General features: G+C 52.7%; 1 protein-coding gene across 1 annotated transcript in view; it reads left to right on the forward strand.

The window, feature by feature from the left end:
• Nucleotides 1-18,955, forward strand: part of ift74 (intraflagellar transport 74) — a 113,916-nt gene that overhangs the window by 89,438 nt on the left and 5,523 nt on the right. The window contains exons 11-13 of the mRNA XM_079259552.1: nucleotides 4,248-4,391; nucleotides 4,761-4,801; nucleotides 4,880-4,959. Coding sequence (XP_079115678.1) covers nucleotides 4,248-4,391; nucleotides 4,761-4,801; nucleotides 4,880-4,959 — 265 coding nt within the window. The remainder of the gene's footprint in view (nucleotides 1-4,247; nucleotides 4,392-4,760; nucleotides 4,802-4,879; nucleotides 4,960-18,955) is intronic.

Consider the following 18,955-nt stretch of genomic DNA (forward strand, 5'->3'; position numbering starts at 1 on the left):
GATAAACTGACAGGTCATGTTCTACGTCTCCTGTCCTGCAGATACTGACAGGTCATGTTCTACGTCTCTTGTCCTGAGAAACTGACAGGTCATGTTCTACGTCTCCTGTCCTGCAGATACTGACAGGTCATGTTCTACGTCTCCTGTCCTGAGAAACTGACAGGTCATGTTCTACGTCTCCTGTCCTGCAGAAACTGACAGGTCATGTTCTACGTCTCCTGTCCTGCAGATACTGACAGGTCATGTTCTACGTCTCCTGTCCTGCAGATACTGACAGGTCATGTTCTACGTCTCCTGTCCTGCAGATACTGACATGTCATGTTCTACGTCTCCTGTCCTGAGAAACTGACAGGTCATGTTCTACGTCTCCTGTCCTGCAGATACTGACAGTTCATGTTCTACGTCTCCTGTCCTGCAGATACTGACAGGTCATGTTCTACGTCTCCTGTCCTGCAGATACTCACAGGTCATGTTCTATGTCTCCTGTCCTGCAGATACTGACAGGTCATGTTCTACGTCTCCTGTCCTGCAGATACTGACAGGTCATGTTCTACGTCTCCTGTCCTGCAGATACTGACAGGTCATGTTCTACGTCTCCTGTCCTGAGAAACTGACAGGTCATGTTCTACGTCTCCTGTCCTGCAGATACTGACAGGTCATGTTCTACGTCTCCTGTCTTGAGAAACTGACAGGTCATGTTCTACGTCTCCTGTCCTGAGAAACTGACAGGTCATGTTCTACGTCTCCTGTCCTGCAGATACTGACAGGTCATGTTCTATGTCTCCTGTCCTGAGAAACTGACAGGTCATGTTCTACGTCTCCTGTCCTTAGAAACTGACAGGTCATGTTCTACGTCTCCTGTCCTGAGAAACTGACAGGTCATGTTCTACGTCTCCTGTCCTGCAGATACTGACAGGTCATGTTCTACGTCTCCTGTCCTTAGAAACTGACAGGTCATGTTCTACGTCTCCTGTCCTGCAGATACTGACAGGTCATGTTCTACGTCTCCTGTCATGAGAAACTGACAGGTCATGTTCCACGTCTCCTGTCCTGAGAAACTGACAGGTCATGTTCTACGTCTCCTGTCCTGCAGATACTGACAGGTCATGTTCTACGTCTCCTGTCCTGCAGATACTGACATGTCATGTTCTACGTCTCCTGTCCTGAGAAACTGACATGTCATGTTCTACGTCTCCTGTCCTGAGAAACTGACAGGTCATGTTCTACGTCTCCTGTCCTGCAGATACTGACAAGTCATGTTCTACGTCTCCTGTCCTGAGAAACTGACAGGTCATGTTCTATGTCTCCTGTCCTGCAGATACTGACAGGTCATGTTCTACGTCTCCTGTCCTGCAGATACTGACAGGTCATGTTCTACGTCTCCTGTCCTGCAGATACTGACAGGTCATGTTCTACGTCTCCTGTCCTGCAGATACTGACAGGTCATGTTCTACGTCTCCTGTCCTGATAAACTGACAGGTCATGTTCTACGTCTCCTGTCCTGCAGATACTGACAGGTCATGTTCTACGTCTCCTGTCCTGGAGATACTGACAGGTCATGTTCTACGTCTCCTGTCCTGAGAAAGTGACAGGCCATGTTCTATGTCTCCTGTCCTGCAGATACTGACAGGTCATGTTCTATGTCTCCTGTCCTGCAGATACTGACAGGTCATGTTCTACGTCTCCTGTCCTGCAGATACTGACAGGTCATGTTCTATGTCTCCTGTCCTGCAGATACTGACAGGTCATGTTCTACGTCTCCTGTCCTGCAGAAACTGACAGGTCATGTTCTACGTCTCCTGTCCTGCATATACTGACAGGTCATGTTCTACGTCTCCTGTCCTGCAGATACTGACAGGTCATGTTCTACGTCTCCTGTCCTGCAGATACTGAAATGTCATGTTCTACGTCTCCTGTCCTGAGAAACTGACATGTCATGTTCTACGTCTCCTGTCCTGCAGATACTGACAGGTCATGTTCTACGTCTCCTGTCCTGAGAAACTGACAGGTCATGTTCTACGTCTCCTGTCCTGAGAAACTGACAGGTCATGTTCTACGTCTCCTGTCCTGAGAAACTGACAGGTCATGTTCTACGTCTCCTGTCCTGCAGATACTGACAGGTCATGTTCTACGTCTCCTGTCCTGAGAAAATGACAGGTCATGTTCTACGTCTCCTGTCCTGCAGATACTGACAGGTCATGTTCTACGTCTCCTGTCCTGCAGATACTGACAGGTCATGTTCTACGTCTCCTGTCCTGAGAAACTGACAGGTCATGTTCTATGTCTCCTGTCCTGCAGACACTGACAGGTCATGTTCTACGTCTCCTGTCCTGCAGATACTGACAGGTCATGTTCTACGTCTCCTGTCCTGCAGATACTGACAGGTCATGTTCTACGTCTCCTGTCCTGCAGATACTGACAGGTCATGTTCTACGTCTCCTGTCCTGATAAACTGACAGGTCATGTTCTACGTCTCCTGTCCTGAGAAACTGACAGGTCATGTTCTACGTCTCCTGTCCTGCAGATACTGAAATGTCATGTTCTACGTCTCCTGTCCTGCAGATACTGACAGGTCATGTTCTACGTCTCCTGTCCTGATAAACTGACAGGTCATGTTCTACGTCTCCTGTCCTGCAGATACTGAAATGTCATGTTCTACGTCTCCTGTCCTGAGAAACTGACATGTCATGTTCTACGTCTCCTGTCCTGCAGATACTGAAATGTCATGTTCTACGTCTCCTGTCCTGAGAAACTGACATGTCATGTTCTACGTCTCCTGTCCTGCAGATACTGACAGGTCATGTTCTACGTCTCCTGTCCTGAGAAACTGACAGGTCATGTTCTACGTCTCCTGTCCTGAGAAAATGACAGGTCATGTTCTACGTCTCCTGTCCTGCAGATACTGACAGGTCATGTTCTACGTCTCCTGTCCTGCAGATACTGACAGGTCATGTTCTACGTCTCCTGTCCTGCAGATACTGACAGGTCATGTTCTACGTCTCCTGTCCTGATAAACTGACAGGTCATGTTCTACGTCTCCTGTCCTGAGAAACTGACAGGTCATGTTTTACGTCTCCTGTCCTGCAGATACGGACAGGTCATGTTCTACGTCTCCTTTCCTGCAGATACTGACAGGTCATGTTCTACGTCTCCTGTCCTGATAAACTGACAGGTCATGTTCTACGTCTCCTGTCCTGAGAAACTGACAGGTCATGTTTTACGTCTCCTGTCCTGCAGATACGGACAGGTCATGTTCTACGTCTCCTTTCCTGCAGATACTGACAGGTCATGTTTTACGTCTCCTGTCATGAGAAACTGACAGGTCATGTTCTACGTCTCCTGTCCTGAGAAACTTACAGGTCATGTTCTACGTCTCCTGTCCTGAGATACTGACAGGTCATGTTCTACGTCTCCTGTCCTGCAGATACTGACAGGTCATGTTCTACGTCTCCTGTCCTGCAGATACTGACAGGTCATGTTCTACGTCTCCTGTCCTGAGAAACTGACAGGTCATGTTCTACGTCTCCTGTCCTGCAGATACTGACAGGTCATGTTCTACGTCTCCTGTCATGAGAAACTGACAGGTCATGTTCTACGTCTCCTGTCCTGAGAAACTGACAGGTCATGTTCTACGTCTCCTGTCCTGAGAAACTGACAGGTCATGTTCTACGTCTCCTGTCCCTAGAAACTGACAGGTCATGTTCTACGTCTCCTGTCCTGAGAAACTGACAGGTCATGTTCTACGTCTCCTGTCCTGATAAACTGACAGGTCATGTTCTACGTCTCCTGTCCTGAGAAACTGACAGGTCATGTTCTACGTCTCCATTCCTCAGATACTGACAGGTCATGTTCTACGTCTCCTGTCCTGCAGATACTGACAGGTCATGTTCTACGTCTCCTGTCCTCAGATACTGACAGGTCATGTTCTACGTCTCCTGTCCTGCAGATACTGACAGGTCATGTTCTACGTCTCCTGTCCTGAGAAACTGACAGGTCATGTTCTACGTCTCCTGTCCTGCAGATACTGACAGGTCATGTTCTACGTCTCCTGTCCTGCAGATACTGACAGGTCATGTTCTACGTCTCCTGTCCTGCAGATACTGACAGGTCATGTTCTACGTCTCCTGTCCTGAGATACTGACAGGTCATGTTCTACGTCTCCTGTCCTGCAGATACTGACAGGTCATGTTCTACGTCTCCTGTCCTGAGATACTGACAGGTCATGTTCTACGTCTCCTGTCCTGCAGGAGCTGTCCCACTCGGAGATCAAACAGGAAGTGGTTCAACTCCACGAGGCGCTGGTGGAGCTGGAGGGGAAGCGCGACGCCCTGGAAGCCGAGCACAAGAGCATGGGCTCCCCCAGGGAGGAGAGGGAGAAGCTGTTCCAGCAGGTTTCATTCATCATTTCTTCCTTTCACACATTTCACATGATAATTCTACAAGCATGTGCAACTGGTGGTGTCATGGATAAGTCCCAGTTAACGTCCGCACTTATTTACAAAGATAAATATAAAAACAGGCTTTAAATAAGCAACCAGTAAAAATTAAATAAATATTACAAACAAATAATTAGTAGAAAATCTGTGTGTTCTCAGTGACGGTGGGGAAACAGAACACTTGCTGTGGTTTCGTTTTGACATGAAATTTGATCTTTTCTGCCTGATTCTTGGTGGAGCGTAGGAGGCAGCCAATGGCAGCATGCCATGTCACCATTCATTCAGTTCAGCTGTAAACATCTGACCTGTGTGACTGTTTTCCAGGTGAAAGACAACAACCAGGAGATAGCCAGCATGGACAGACAGTATGTTCATCATCATTAGTAATTAGCTGAAACTCATATTTCCTGTGTGAAATCATGTGTGTCTGTGTTCACACGCAGGCTAACTGAGATCCGGGACCGGACCTGTCAGATAACAGACGAGATCCGGCAGCTGGATCAGGACCTAGAGGCCGCTCAGGGTACCTCTTCCTGCCTTTCTTCTTCTCTAGTGTTTCTGACTGTACTTTACTTTCAGCACATCAGCAGGGTTAGCTGTTTGTGTTCATACGAACACACACACACACACAAACACACACACACATACACACACACACACACACACATATGTATGCTGCACCGGATTAATCACTGCTGTACAGAAACTCATACTTTCATGGTAAAAAGGTGTTTTATCTAGATAATTGATCAGTTTCTTCATCAATACTTCCTCTTTTAACTTCAGCAGTGGTTTTATCACCACATAGATGGTCGATGATGAACATCTGACCCTGATGAAGAGGAACATTAAATATATTTCAGCCCCATCCCGATGGACCACCAACACTTTTAAAGCTTTCTACACCAGAACAATCAATAAACAGGAAGTGATTAGCAGGATCTGCAGGAAGGTTCGCGTATTGGATGGTTGATTCAGCATGGTACACACACATCGCTGCCTCCAGCTAACATCTCACTGTGTGTGTTGATTCAGCGTGGCACACACACATCGCTGCCTCCAGCTAACATCTGGCTGTGTGTGTTGATGCAGCGCGGTACACACACACACATATCGCTGCCTCCAGCTAACATCTCGCTGTGTGTGTTGATGCGGCGCGGTACACACACATCGCTGCCTCCAGCTAACATCTGGCTGTGTGTGTTGATGCAGCGTGGTACACACACATCGCTGCCTCCAGCTAACATCTGGCTGTGTGTGTTGATGCAGCGCGGTACACACACACATATCGCTGCCTCCAGCTAACATCTCGCTGTGTGTGTTGATGCGGCGCGGTACACACACATCGCTGCCTCCAGCTAACATCTGGCTGTGTGTGTTGATGCAGCGTGGTACACACACATCGCTGCCTCCAGCTAACATCTGGCTGTGTGTGTTGATGCAGCGCGGTACACACACACATATCGCTGCCTCCAGCTAACATCTCGCTGTGTGTGTTGATGCAGCGCGGTACACACACACATATCGCTGCCTCCAGCTAACATCTCGCTGTGTGTGTTGATGCAGCGCGGTACACACACACATATCGCTGCCTCCAGCTAACATCTGGCTGTGTGTGTTGATGCAGCGCGGTACACACACACATCACTGCCTCCAGCTAACATCTCGCTGTGTGTGTTGATGCGGCGTGGTACACACACATCGCTGCCTCCAGCTAACATCTCGCTGTGTGTGTTGATGCAGCGCGGTACACACACACATATCGCTGCCTCCAGCTAACATCTCGCTGTGTGTGTTGATGCGGCGCGGTACACACACATCGCTGCCTCCAGCTAACATCTGGCTGTGTGTGTTGATGCAGCGCGGTACACACACACATATCGCTGCCTCCAGCTAACATCTCGCTGTGTGTGTTGATGCAGCGTGGCACACACACATCGCTGCCTCCAGCTAACATCTCGTTGTGTGTGTTGATTCAGCGTGGCACACACACATTGCTGCCTCCAGCTAACATCTCGCTGTGTGTGTTGATGCGGCGCGGTACACACACACATCGCTGCCTCCAGCTAACATCTCGCTGTGTGTGTTGATGCAGCGCGGTACACACACACATCACTGCCTCCAGCTAACATCTCGCTGTGTGTGTTGATGCGGCGTGGTACACACACATCGCTGCCTCCAGCTAACATCTCGCTGTGTGTGTTGATGCAGCGCGGTACACACACACATCGCTGCCTCCAGCTAACATCTCACTGTGTGTGTTGATGCAGCGTGGTACACACACATATCGCTGCCTCCAGCTAACATCTGGCTGTGTGTGTTGATGCAGCGCGGTACACACACACATCACTGCCTCCAGCTAACATCTCACTGTGTGTGTTGATGCAGCGTGGTACACACACATCGCTGCCTCCAGCTAACATCTGGCTGTGTGTGTTGATGCAGCGCGGTACACACACACATCGCTGCCTCCAGCTAACATCTCACTGTGTGTGTTGATGCAGCGTGGTACACACACATCACTGCCTCCAGCTAACATCTCGCTGTGTGTGTTGATGCGGCGTGGTACACACACATCGCTGCCTCCAGCTAACATCTCGCTGTGTGTGTTGATGCAGCGCGGTACACACACACATATCGCTGCCTCCAGCTAACATCTCGCTGTGTGTGTTGATGCGGCGCGGTACACACACATCGCTGCCTCCAGCTAACATCTGGCTGTGTGTGTTGATGCAGCGCGGTACACACACACATATCGCTGCCTCCAGCTAACATCTCGCTGTGTGTGTTGATGCAGCGTGGCACACACACATCGCTGCCTCCAGCTAACATCTCGTTGTGTGTGTTGATTCAGCGTGGCACACACACATTGCTGCCTCCAGCTAACATCTCGCTGTGTGTGTTGATGCGGCGCGGTACACACACACATCGCTGCCTCCAGCTAACATCTCGCTGTGTGTGTTGATGCAGCGCGGTACACACACACATCACTGCCTCCAGCTAACATCTCGCTGTGTGTGTTGATGCAGCGTGGTACACACACACATCGCTGCCTCCAGCTAACATCTCGCTGTGTGTGTTGATGCGGCGCGGTACACACACATCGCTGCCTCCAGCTAACATCTCGCTGTGTGTGTTGATGCGGCGCGGCACACACACATCGCTGCCTCCAGCTAACATCTCGCTGTGTGTGTTGATGCAGCGCGGTACACACACACATCGCTGCCTCCAGCTAACATCTCGCTGTGTGTGTTGATGCGGCGCGGTACACACACATCGCTGCCTCCAGCTAACATCTCGCTGTGTGTGTTGATGCAGCGTGGTACACACACATCGCTGCCTCCAGCTAACATCTCGCTGTGTGTGTTGATGCGGCGTGGTACACACACACATCGCTGCCTCCAGCTAACATCTCACTGTGTGTGTTGATGCAGCGTGGTACACACACATCGCTGCCTCCAGCTAACATCTCACTGTGTGTGTTGATGCAGCGTTGTACACACACACATCGCTGCCTCCAGCTAACATCTCGTTGTGTGTGTTGATGCAGCGTGGTACACACACACATCGCTGCCTCCAGCTAACATCTCGTTGTGTGTGTTGATGCGGCGTGGTACACACACACATCGCTGCCTCCAGCTAACATCTCACTGTGTGTGTTGATGCGGCGTGGTACACACACATCGCCGCCTCCAGCTAACATCTGGCTGTGTGTGTTGATGCAGCGTGGTACACACACACATCGCTGCCTCCAGCTAACATCTCGCTGTGTGTGTTGATGCGGCGTGGTACACACACATCGCTGCCTCCAGCTAACATCTCGTTGTGTGTGTTGATGCGGCGCGGTACACAGACACATCGCTGCCTCCAGCTAACATCTGGCTGTGTGTGTTGATGCAGCACGGTACACACACATCGCTGCCTCCAGCTAACATCTTGTTGTGTGTGTTGATGCAGCGCGGTACACACACACATCGCTGCCTCCAGCTAACATCTCACTGTGTGTGTTGATGCGGCGTGGTACACACACATCGCTGCCTCCAGCTAACATCTCGCTGTGTGTGTTGATGCGGCGTGGTACACACACACATCGCTGCCTCCAGCTAACATCTCACTGTGTGTGTTGATGCAGCGTGGTACACACACATCGCTGCCTCCAGCTAACATCTCACTGTGTGTGTTGATGCGGCGTGGCACACACACATCGCTACCTCCAGCTAACATCTCACTGTGTGTGTTGATGCAGCGTGGTACACACACACATCGCTGCCTCCAGCTAACATCTCGTTGTGTGTGTTGATGCAGCGTGGTACACACACACATCGCTGCCTCCAGCTAACATCTCGTTGTGTGTGTTGATGCGGCGTGGTAGACACACATCGCTGCCTCCAGCTAACATCTCACTGTGTGTGTTGATGCGGCGTGGTACACACACATCGCCGCCTCCAGCTAACATCTCACTGTGTGTGTTGATGCAGCGTGGTACACACACACATCGCTGCCTCCAGCTAACATCTCGCTGTGTGTGTTGATGCGGCGTGGTACACACACATCGCTGCCTCCAGCTAACATCTCACTGTGTGTGTTGATGCGGCGCGGTACACACACATCGCTTCCTCCAGCTAACATCTCGCTGTGTGTGTTGATGCGGCGCGGTACACACACACATCGCTGCCTCCAGCTAACATCTCACTGTGTGTGTTGATGCAGCGTGGTACACACACACATCGCTGCCTCCAGGTAACATCTCGCTGTGTGTGTTGATGCGGCGTGGTACACACACATCGCTGCCTCCAGCTAACATCTCGCTGTGTGTGTTGATGCGGCGCGGTACACACACACATCGCTGCCTCCAGCTAACATCTCGCTGTGTGTGTTGATGCGGCGCGGTACACACACATATCGCTGCCTCCAGCTAACATCTCGCTGTGTGTGTTGATGCGGCGTGGTACACACACACATCGCTGCCTCCAGCTAACATCTCGCTGTGTGTGTTGATGCGGCGCGGTACACACACACATCGCTGCCTCCAGCTAACATCTCGCTGTGTGTGTTGATGCGGCGTGGTACACACACACATCGCTGCCTCCAGCTAACATCTCGCTGTGTGTGTTGATGCGGCGCGGTACACACACACATCGCTGCCTCCAGCTAACATCTCACTGTGTGTGTTGATGCAGCGTGGTACACACACATCGCTGCCTCCAGCTAACATCTCACTGTGTGTGTTGATGCGGCGTGGTACACACACATCGCTGCCTCCAGCTAACATCTCGCTGTGTATGTTGATGCGGCGTGGTACACACACACATCGCTGCCTCCAGCTAACATCTAACTGTGTGTGTTGATGCAGCGTGGTACACACACATCGCTGCCTCCAGCTAACATCTCACTGTGTGTGTTGATGCGGCGTGGCACACACACATCGCTGCCTCCAGCTAACATCTCACTGTGTGTGTTGATGCAGCGTGGTACACACACACATCGCTGCCTCCAGCTAACATCTCGTTGTGTGTGTTGATGCAGCGTGGTACACACACACATCGCTGCCTCCAGCTAACATCTCGTTGTGTGTGTTGATGCGGCGTGGTACACACACATCGCTGCCTCCAGCTAACATCTCACTGTGTGTGTTGATGCGGCGTGGTACACACACATCGCCGCCTCCAGCTAACATCTCACTGTGTGTGTTGATGCAGCGTGGTACACACACACATCGCTGCCTCCAGCTAACATCTCGCTGTGTGTGTTGATGCGGCGTGGTACACACACATCGCTGCCTCCAGCTAACATCTCGTTGTGTGTGTTGATGCAGCGTGGTACACACACACATCGCTGCCTCCAGCTAACATCTCGTTGTGTGTGTTGATGCGGCGTGGTACACACACATCGCTGCCTCCAGCTAACATCTCGCTGTGTGTGTTGATGCGGCGCGGTACACACACACATCGCTGCCTCCAGCTAACATCTCGCTGTGTGTGTTGATGCGGCGCGGTACACACACACATCGCTGCCTCCAGCTAACATCTCGCTGTGTGTGTTGAAGCGGCGCGGTACACACACACATCGCTGCCTCCAGCTAACATCTCGCTGTGTGTGTTGATGCAGCGCGGTACACACACATCGCTTCCTCCAGCTAACATCTCGCTGTGTGTGTTGATGCGGCGCGGTACACACACACATCGCTGCCTCCAGCTAACATCTCACTGTGTGTGTTGATGCAGCGTGGTACACACACATCGCTGCCTCCAGCTAACATCTCACTGTGTGTGTTGATGCGGCGTGGTACACACACACATCGCTGCCTCCAGCTAACATCTCACTGTGTGTGTTGATGCGGCGTGGTACACACACATCGCCGCCTCCAGCTAACATCTCACTGTGTGTGTTGATGCAGCGTGGTACACACACACATCGCTGCCTCCAGCTAACATCTCGCTGTGTGTGTTGATGCGGCGTGGTACACACACACATCGCTGCCTCCAGCTAACATCTCGTTGTGTGTGTTGATGCAGCGTGGTACACACACACATCGCTGCCTCCAGCTAACATCTCGTTGTGTGTGTTGATGCGGCGTGGTACACACACATCGCTGCCTCCAGCTAACATCTCACTGTGTGTGTTGATGCGGCGTGGTACACACACATCGCCGCCTCCAGCTAACATCTCACTGTGTGTGTTGATGCAGCGTGGTACACACACACATCGCTGCCTCCAGCTAACATCTCGCTGTGTGTGTTGATGCGGCGTGGTACACACACATCGCTGCCTCCAGCTAACATCTCGTTGTGTGTGTTGATGCGGCGTGGTACACACACACATCGCTGCCTCCAGCTAACATCTCGTTGTGTGTGTTGATGCGGCGTGGTACACACACATCGCTGCCTCCAGCTAACATCTCGCTGTGTGTGTTGATGCGGCGCGGTACACACACACATCGCTGCCTCCAGCTAACATCTCGCTGTGTGTGTTGATGCGGCGCGGTACACACACACATCGCTGCCTCCAGCTAACATCTCGCTGTGTGTGTTGAAGCGGCGCGGTACACACACACATCGCTGCCTCCAGCTAACATCTCGCTGTGTGTGTTGATGCAGCGCGGTACACACACATCGCTTCCTCCAGCTAACATCTCGCTGTGTGTGTTGATGCGGCGCGGTACACACACACATCGCTGCCTCCAGCTAACATCTCACTGTGTGTGTTGATGCAGCGTGGTACACACACATCGCTGCCTCCAGCTAACATCTCACTGTGTGTGTTGATGCGGCGTGGTACACACACACATCGCTGCCTCCAGCTAACATCTCACTGTGTGTGTTGATGCAGCGTGGTACACACACATCGCTGCCTCCAGCTAACATCTCACTGTGTGTGTTGATGCAGCGTGGTACACACACACATCGCTGCCTCCAGCTAACATCTCGCTGTGTGTGTTGATGCGGCGTGGTACACACACACATCGCTGCCTCCAGCTAACATCTCGCTGTGTGTGTTGATGCGGCGCGGTACACACACACATCGCTGCCTCCAGCTAACATCTCGCTGTGTGTGTTGATGCGGCGTGGTACACACACACATCGCTGCCTCCAGCTAACATCTCGCTGTGTGTGTTGATGCGGCGCGGTACACACACACATCGCTGCCTCCAGCTAACATCTCACTGTGTGTGTTGATGCAGCGCGGTACACACACACATCGCTGCCTCCAGCTAACATCTCACTGTGTGTGTTGATGCAGCGCGGTACACACACACATCGCTGCCTCCAGCTAACATCTCACTGTGTGTGTTGATGCAGCGTGGTACACACACACATCACTGCCTCCAGCTAACATCTCGCTGTGTGTGTTGATGCGGCGCGGTACACACACACATCGCTGCCTCCAGCTAACATCTCGCTGTGTGTGTTGATGCAGCGCGGTACACACACATCGCTTCCTCCAGCTAACATCTCGCTGTGTGTGTTGATGCGGCGCGGTACACACACACATCGCTGCCTCCAGCTAACATCTCACTGTGTGTGTTGATGCAGCGTGGTACACACACACATCGCTGCCTCCAGCTAACATCTCACTGTGTGTGTTGATGCGGCGCGGTACACACACACATCGCTGCCTCCAGCTAACATCTCGCTGTGTGTGTTGATGCAGCGCGGTACACACACATCGCTTCCTCCAGCTAACATCTCGCTGTGTGTGTTGATGCGGCGCGGTACACACACACATCGCTGCCTCCAGCTAACATCTCACTGTGTGTGTTGATGCAGCGCGGTACACACACACATCGCTGCCTCCAGCTAACATCTCACTGTGTGTGTTGATGCAGCGCGGTACACACACACATCGCTGCCTCCAGCTAACATCTCACTGTGTGTGTTGATGCAGCGTGGTACACACACACATCACTGCCTCCAGCTAACATCTCGCTGTGTGTGTTGATGCGGCGCGGTACACACACACATCGCTGCCTCCAGCTAACATCTCGCTGTGTGTGTTGATGCGGCGCGGTACACACACACATCGCTGCCTCCAGCTAACATCTCGCTGTGTGTGTTGATGCGGCGCGGTACACACACACATCGCTGCCTCCAGCTAACATCTCGCTGTGTGTGTTGAAGCGGCGCGGTACACACACACATCGCTGCCTCCAGCTAACATCTCACTGTGTGTGTTGATGCAGCGCGGTACACACACATCGCTTCCTCCAGCTAACATCTCGCTGTGTGTGTTGATGCGGCGCGGTACACACACACATCGCTGCCTCCAGCTAACATCTCACTGTGTGTGTTGATGCAGCGTGGTACACACACATCGCTGCCTCCAGCTAACATCTCACTGTGTGTGTTGATGCGGCGTGGTACACACACATCGCTGCCTCCAGCTAACATCTCGCTGTGTGTGTTGATGCGGCGTGGTACACACACACATCGCTGCCTCCAGCTAACATCGAACTGTGTGTGTTGATGCAGCGTGGTACACACACATCGCTGCCTCCAGCTAACATCTCACTGTGTGTGTTGATGCGGCGTGGCACACACACATCGCTGCCTCCAGCTAACATCTCACTGTGTGTGTTGATGCAGCGTGGTACACACACACATCGCTGCCTCCAGCTAACATCTCGTTGTGTGTGTTGATGCAGCGTGGTACACACACACATCGCTGCCTCCAGCTAACATCTCGTTGTGTGTGTTGATGCGGCGTGGTACACACACATCGCTGCCTCCAGCTAACATCTCACTGTGTGTGTTGATGCGGCGTGGTACACACACATCGCCGCCTCCAGCTAACATCTCACTGTGTGTGTTGATGCAGCGTGGTACACACACATCGCTGCCTCCAGCTAACATCTCACTGTGTGTGTTGATGCGGCGTGGTACACACACATCGCTGCCTCCAGCTAACATCTCGCTGTGTGTGTTGATGCGGCGTGGTACACACACACATCGCTGCCTCCAGCTAACATCTAACTGTGTGTGTTGATGCAGCGTGGTACACACACATCGCTGCCTCCAGCTAACATCTCACTGTGTGTGTTGATGCGGCGTGGCACACACACATCGCTGCCTCCAGCTAACATCTCACTGTGTGTGTTGATGCAGCGTGGTACACACACACATCGCTGCCTCCAGCTAACATCTCGTTGTGTGTGTTGATGCAGCGTGGTACACACACACATCGCTGCCTCCAGCTAACATCTCGTTGTGTGTGTTGATGCGGCGTGGTACACACACATCGCTGCCTCCAGCTAACATCTCACTGTGTGTGTTGATGCGGCGTGGTACACACACATCGCCGCCTCCAGCTAACATCTCACTGTGTGTGTTGATGCAGCGTGGTACACACACACATCGCTGCCTCCAGCTAACATCTCGCTGTGTGTGTTGATGCGGCGTGGTACACACACATCGCTGCCTCCAGCTAACATCTCACTGTGTGTGTTGATGCAGCGCGGTACACACACATCGCTTCCTCCAGCTAACATCTCGCTGTGTGTGTTGATGCGGCGCGGTACACACACACATCGCTGCCTCCAGCTAACATCTCACTGTGTGTGTTGATGCAGCGTGGTACACACACACATCGCTGCCTCCAGCTAACATCTCGCTGTGTGTGTTGATGTGGCGTGGTACACACACATCGCTGCCTCCAGCTAACATCTCGCTGTGTGTGTTGATGCGGCGCGGTACACACACACATCGCTGCCTCCAGCTAACATCTCACTGTGTGTGTTGATGCGGCGTGGTACACACACACATCGCTGCCTCCAGCTAACATCTCGTTGTGTGTGTTGATGCAGCGCGGTACACACACACATCGCTGCCTCCAGCTAACATCTCACTGTGTGTGTTGATGCGGCGTGGTACACACACATCGCTGCCTCCAGCTAACATCTCGCTGTGTGTGTTGATGCGGCGTGGTACACACACACATCGCTGCCTCCAGCTAACATCTCACTGTGTGTGTTGATGCAGCGTGGTACACACACATCGCTGCCTCCAGCTAACATCTCACTGTGTGTGTTGATGCAGCGTGGTACACACACACATCGCTGCCTCCAGCTAACATCTCGTTGTGTGTGTTGATGCAGCGTGGTACACACACACATCGCTGCCTCCAGCTAACATCTCGTTGTGTGTGTTGATGCGGCGTGGTACACACACACATCGCTGCCTCCAGCTAACATCTCACTGTGTGTTGATGCGGCGTGGTACACACACATCGCTGCCTCCAGCTAACATCTCACTGTGTGTGTTGATGCAGCGTGGTACACACACACATCGCTGCCTCCAGCTAACATCTCGCTGTGTGTGTTGATGCGGCGTGGTACACACACATCGCTGCCTCCAGCTAACATCTCGTTGTGTGTGTTGATGCGGCGCGGTACACAGACACATCGCTGCCTCCAGCTAACATCTGGCTGTGTGTGTTGATGCAGCGTGGTACACACACATCGCTGCCTCCAGCTAACATCTCACTGTGTGTGTTGATGCGGCGCGGTACACACACACATCGCTGCCTCCAGCTAACATCCCACTGTGTGTGTTGATGCAGCGCGGTACACACACATCGCTGCCTCCAGCTAACATCTGGCTGTGTGTGTTGATGCAGCGCGGTACACACACACATCACCGCCTCCAGCTAACATCTCGCTGTGTGTGTTGATGCAGCGTGGTACACACACACATCGCTGCCTCCAGCTAACATCTCGTTGTGTGTGTTGATGCGGCGTGGTACACACACATCGCTGCCTCCAGCTAACATCTCACTGTGTGTGTTGATGCGGCGTGGTACACACACATCGCCGCCTCCAGCTAACATCTCACTGTGTGTGTTGATGCAGCGTGGTACACACACACATCGCTGCCTCCAGCTAACATCTCGCTGTGTGTGTTGATGCGGCGTGGTACACACACATCGCTGCCTCCAGCTAACATCTCACTGTGTGTGTTGATGCAGCGCGGTACACACACATCGCTTCCTCCAGCTAACATCTCGCTGTGTGTGTTGATGCGGCGCGGTACACACACACATCGCTGCCTCCAGCTAACATCTCACTGTGTGTGTTGATGCAGCGTGGTACACACACACATCGCTGCCTCCAGCTAACATCTCGCTGTGTGTGTTGATGTGGCGTGGTACACACACATCGCTGCCTCCAGCTAACATCTCGCTGTGTGTGTTGATGCGGCGCGGTACACACACACATCGCTGCCTCCAGCTAACATCTCACTGTGTGTGTTGATGCGGCGTGGTACACACACACATCGCTGCCTCCAGCTAACATCTCGTTGTGTGTGTTGATGCAGCGCGGTACACACACACATCGCTGCCTCCAGCTAACATCTCACTGTGTGTGTTGATGCGGCGTGGTACACACACATCGCTGCCTCCAGCTAACATCTCGCTGTGTGTGTTGATGCGGCGTGGTACACACACACATCGCTGCCTCCAGCTAACATCTCACTGTGTGTGTTGATGCAGCGTGGTACACACACATCGCTGCCTCCAGCTAACATCTCACTGTGTGTGTTGATGCAGCGTGGTACACACACACATCGCTACCTCCAGCTAACATCTCGTTGTGTGTGTTGATGCAGCGTGGTACACACACACATCGCTGCCTCCAGCTAACATCTCGTTGTGTGTGTTGATGCGGCGTGGTACACACACACATCGCTGCCTCCAGCTAACATCTCACTGTGTGTTGATGCGGCGTGGTACACACACATCGCTGCCTCCAGCTAACATCTCACTGTGTGTGTTGATGCAGCGTGGTACACACACACATCGCTGCCTCCAGCTAACATCTCGCTGTGTGTGTTGATGCGGCGTGGTACACACACATCGCTGCCTCCAGCTAACATCTCGTTGTGTGTGTTGATGCGGCGCGGTACACAGACACATCGCTGCCTCCAGCTAACATCTGGCTGTGTGTGTTGATGCAGCGTGGTACACACACATCGCTGCCTCCAGCTAACATCTCACTGTGTGTGTTGATGCGGCGCGGTACACACACACATCGCTGCCTCCAGCTAACATCCCACTGTGTGTGTTGATGCAGCGCGGTACACACACATCGCTGCCTCCAGCTAACATCTGGCTGTGTGTGTTGATGCAGCGCGGTACACACACACATCACCGCCTCCAGCTAACATCTCGCTGTGTGTGTTGATGCAGCGTGGTACACACACACATCGCTGCCTCCAGCTAACATCTCGTTGTGTGTGTTGATGCGGCGTGGTACACACACACATCGCTGCCTCCAGCTAACATCTCGCTGTGTGTGTTGATGCGGCGTGGTACACACACATCGCTGCCTCCAGCTAACATCTCGTTGTGTGTGTTGATGCGGCGCAGTACACAGACACATCGCTGCCTCCAGCTAACATCTCGCTGTGTGTGTTGAAGCGGCGCGGTACACACACACATCGCTGCCTCCAGCTAACATCTCACTGTGTGTGTTGATGCAGCGTGGTACACACACACATCGCTGCCTCCATCTAACATCTCGCTGTGTGTGTTGATGCGGCGTGGTACACACACATCGCTGCCTCCAGCTAACATCTCGCTGTGTGTGTTGATGCGGCGCGGTACACACACACATCGCTGCCTCCAGCTAACATCTCACTGTGTGTGTTGATGCGGCGTGGTACACACACACATCGCTGCCTCCAGCTAACATCTTGTTGTGTGTGTTGATGCAGCGCGGTACACACACACATCACTGCCTCCAGCTAACATCTCACTGTGTGTGTTGATGCAGCGTGGTACACACACACATCGCTGCCTCCAGCTAACATCTCACTGTGTGTGTTGATGCGGCGTGTACACACACATCGCTGCCTCCAGCTAACATCTCGCTGTGTGTGTTGATGCGGCGCGGTACACACACACATCGCTGCCTCCAGCTAACATCTCACTGTGTGTGTTGATGCAGCGTGGTACACACACATCGCTGCCTCCAGCTAACATCTCACTGTGTGTGTTGATGCGGCGTGGCACACACATCGCTGCCTCCAGCTAACATCTCACTGTGTGTGTTGATGCAGCGTGGTACACACACACATCGCTGCCTCCAGCTAACATCTCGTTGTGTGTGTTGATGCAGCGTGGTACACACACACATCGCTGCCTCCAGCTAACATCTCGTTGTGTGTGTTGATGCGGCGTGGTACACACACATCGCTGCCTCCAGCTAACATCTCACTGTGTGTGTTGATGCGGCGTGGTACACACACATCGCCGCCTCCAGCTAACATCTCACTGTGTGTGTTGATGCAGCGTGGTACACACACACATCGCTGCCTCCAGCTAACATCTCGCTGTGTGTGTTGATGCGGCGTGGTACACACACATCGCTGCCTCCAGCTAACATCTCACTGTGTGTTTTGATGCAGCGCGGTACACACACATCGCTTCCTCCAGCTAACATCTCGCTGTGTGTGTTGATGCGGCGCGGTACACACACACATCGCTGCCTCCAGCTAACATCTCACTGTGTGTGTTGATGCAGCGTGGTACACACACACATCGCTGCCTCCAGCTAACATCTCGCTGTGTGTGTTGATGCGGCGTGGTACACACACATCGCTGCCTCCAGCTAACATCTCGCTGTGTGTGTTGATGCGGCGCGGTACACACACACATCGCTGCCTCCAGCTAACATCTCACTGTGTGTGTTGATGCGGCGTGGTACACACACACATCGCTGCCTCCAGCTAACATCTCGCTGTGTGTGTTGATGCGGCGCGGTACACACACACATCGCTGCCTCCAGCTAACATCCCACTGTGTGTGTTGATGCAGCGCGGTACACACACATCGCTGCCTCCAGCTAACATCTGGCTGTGTGTGTTGAAGCAGCGCGGTACACACACACATCACCGCCTCCAGCTAACATCTCGCTTTGTGTGTTGATGCAGCGTGGTACACACACACATCGCTGCCTCCAGCTAACATCTCGTTGTGTGTGTTGATGCTGCGCGGTACACACACACATCGCTGCCTCCAGCTAA

The sequence above is a fragment of the Telmatherina bonti genome (assembly GCF_933228915.1).
Source record: "Telmatherina bonti genome assembly, chromosome: 20".
Classification (NCBI taxonomy): Eukaryota; Metazoa; Chordata; class Actinopteri; order Atheriniformes; family Telmatherinidae; genus Telmatherina; species Telmatherina bonti.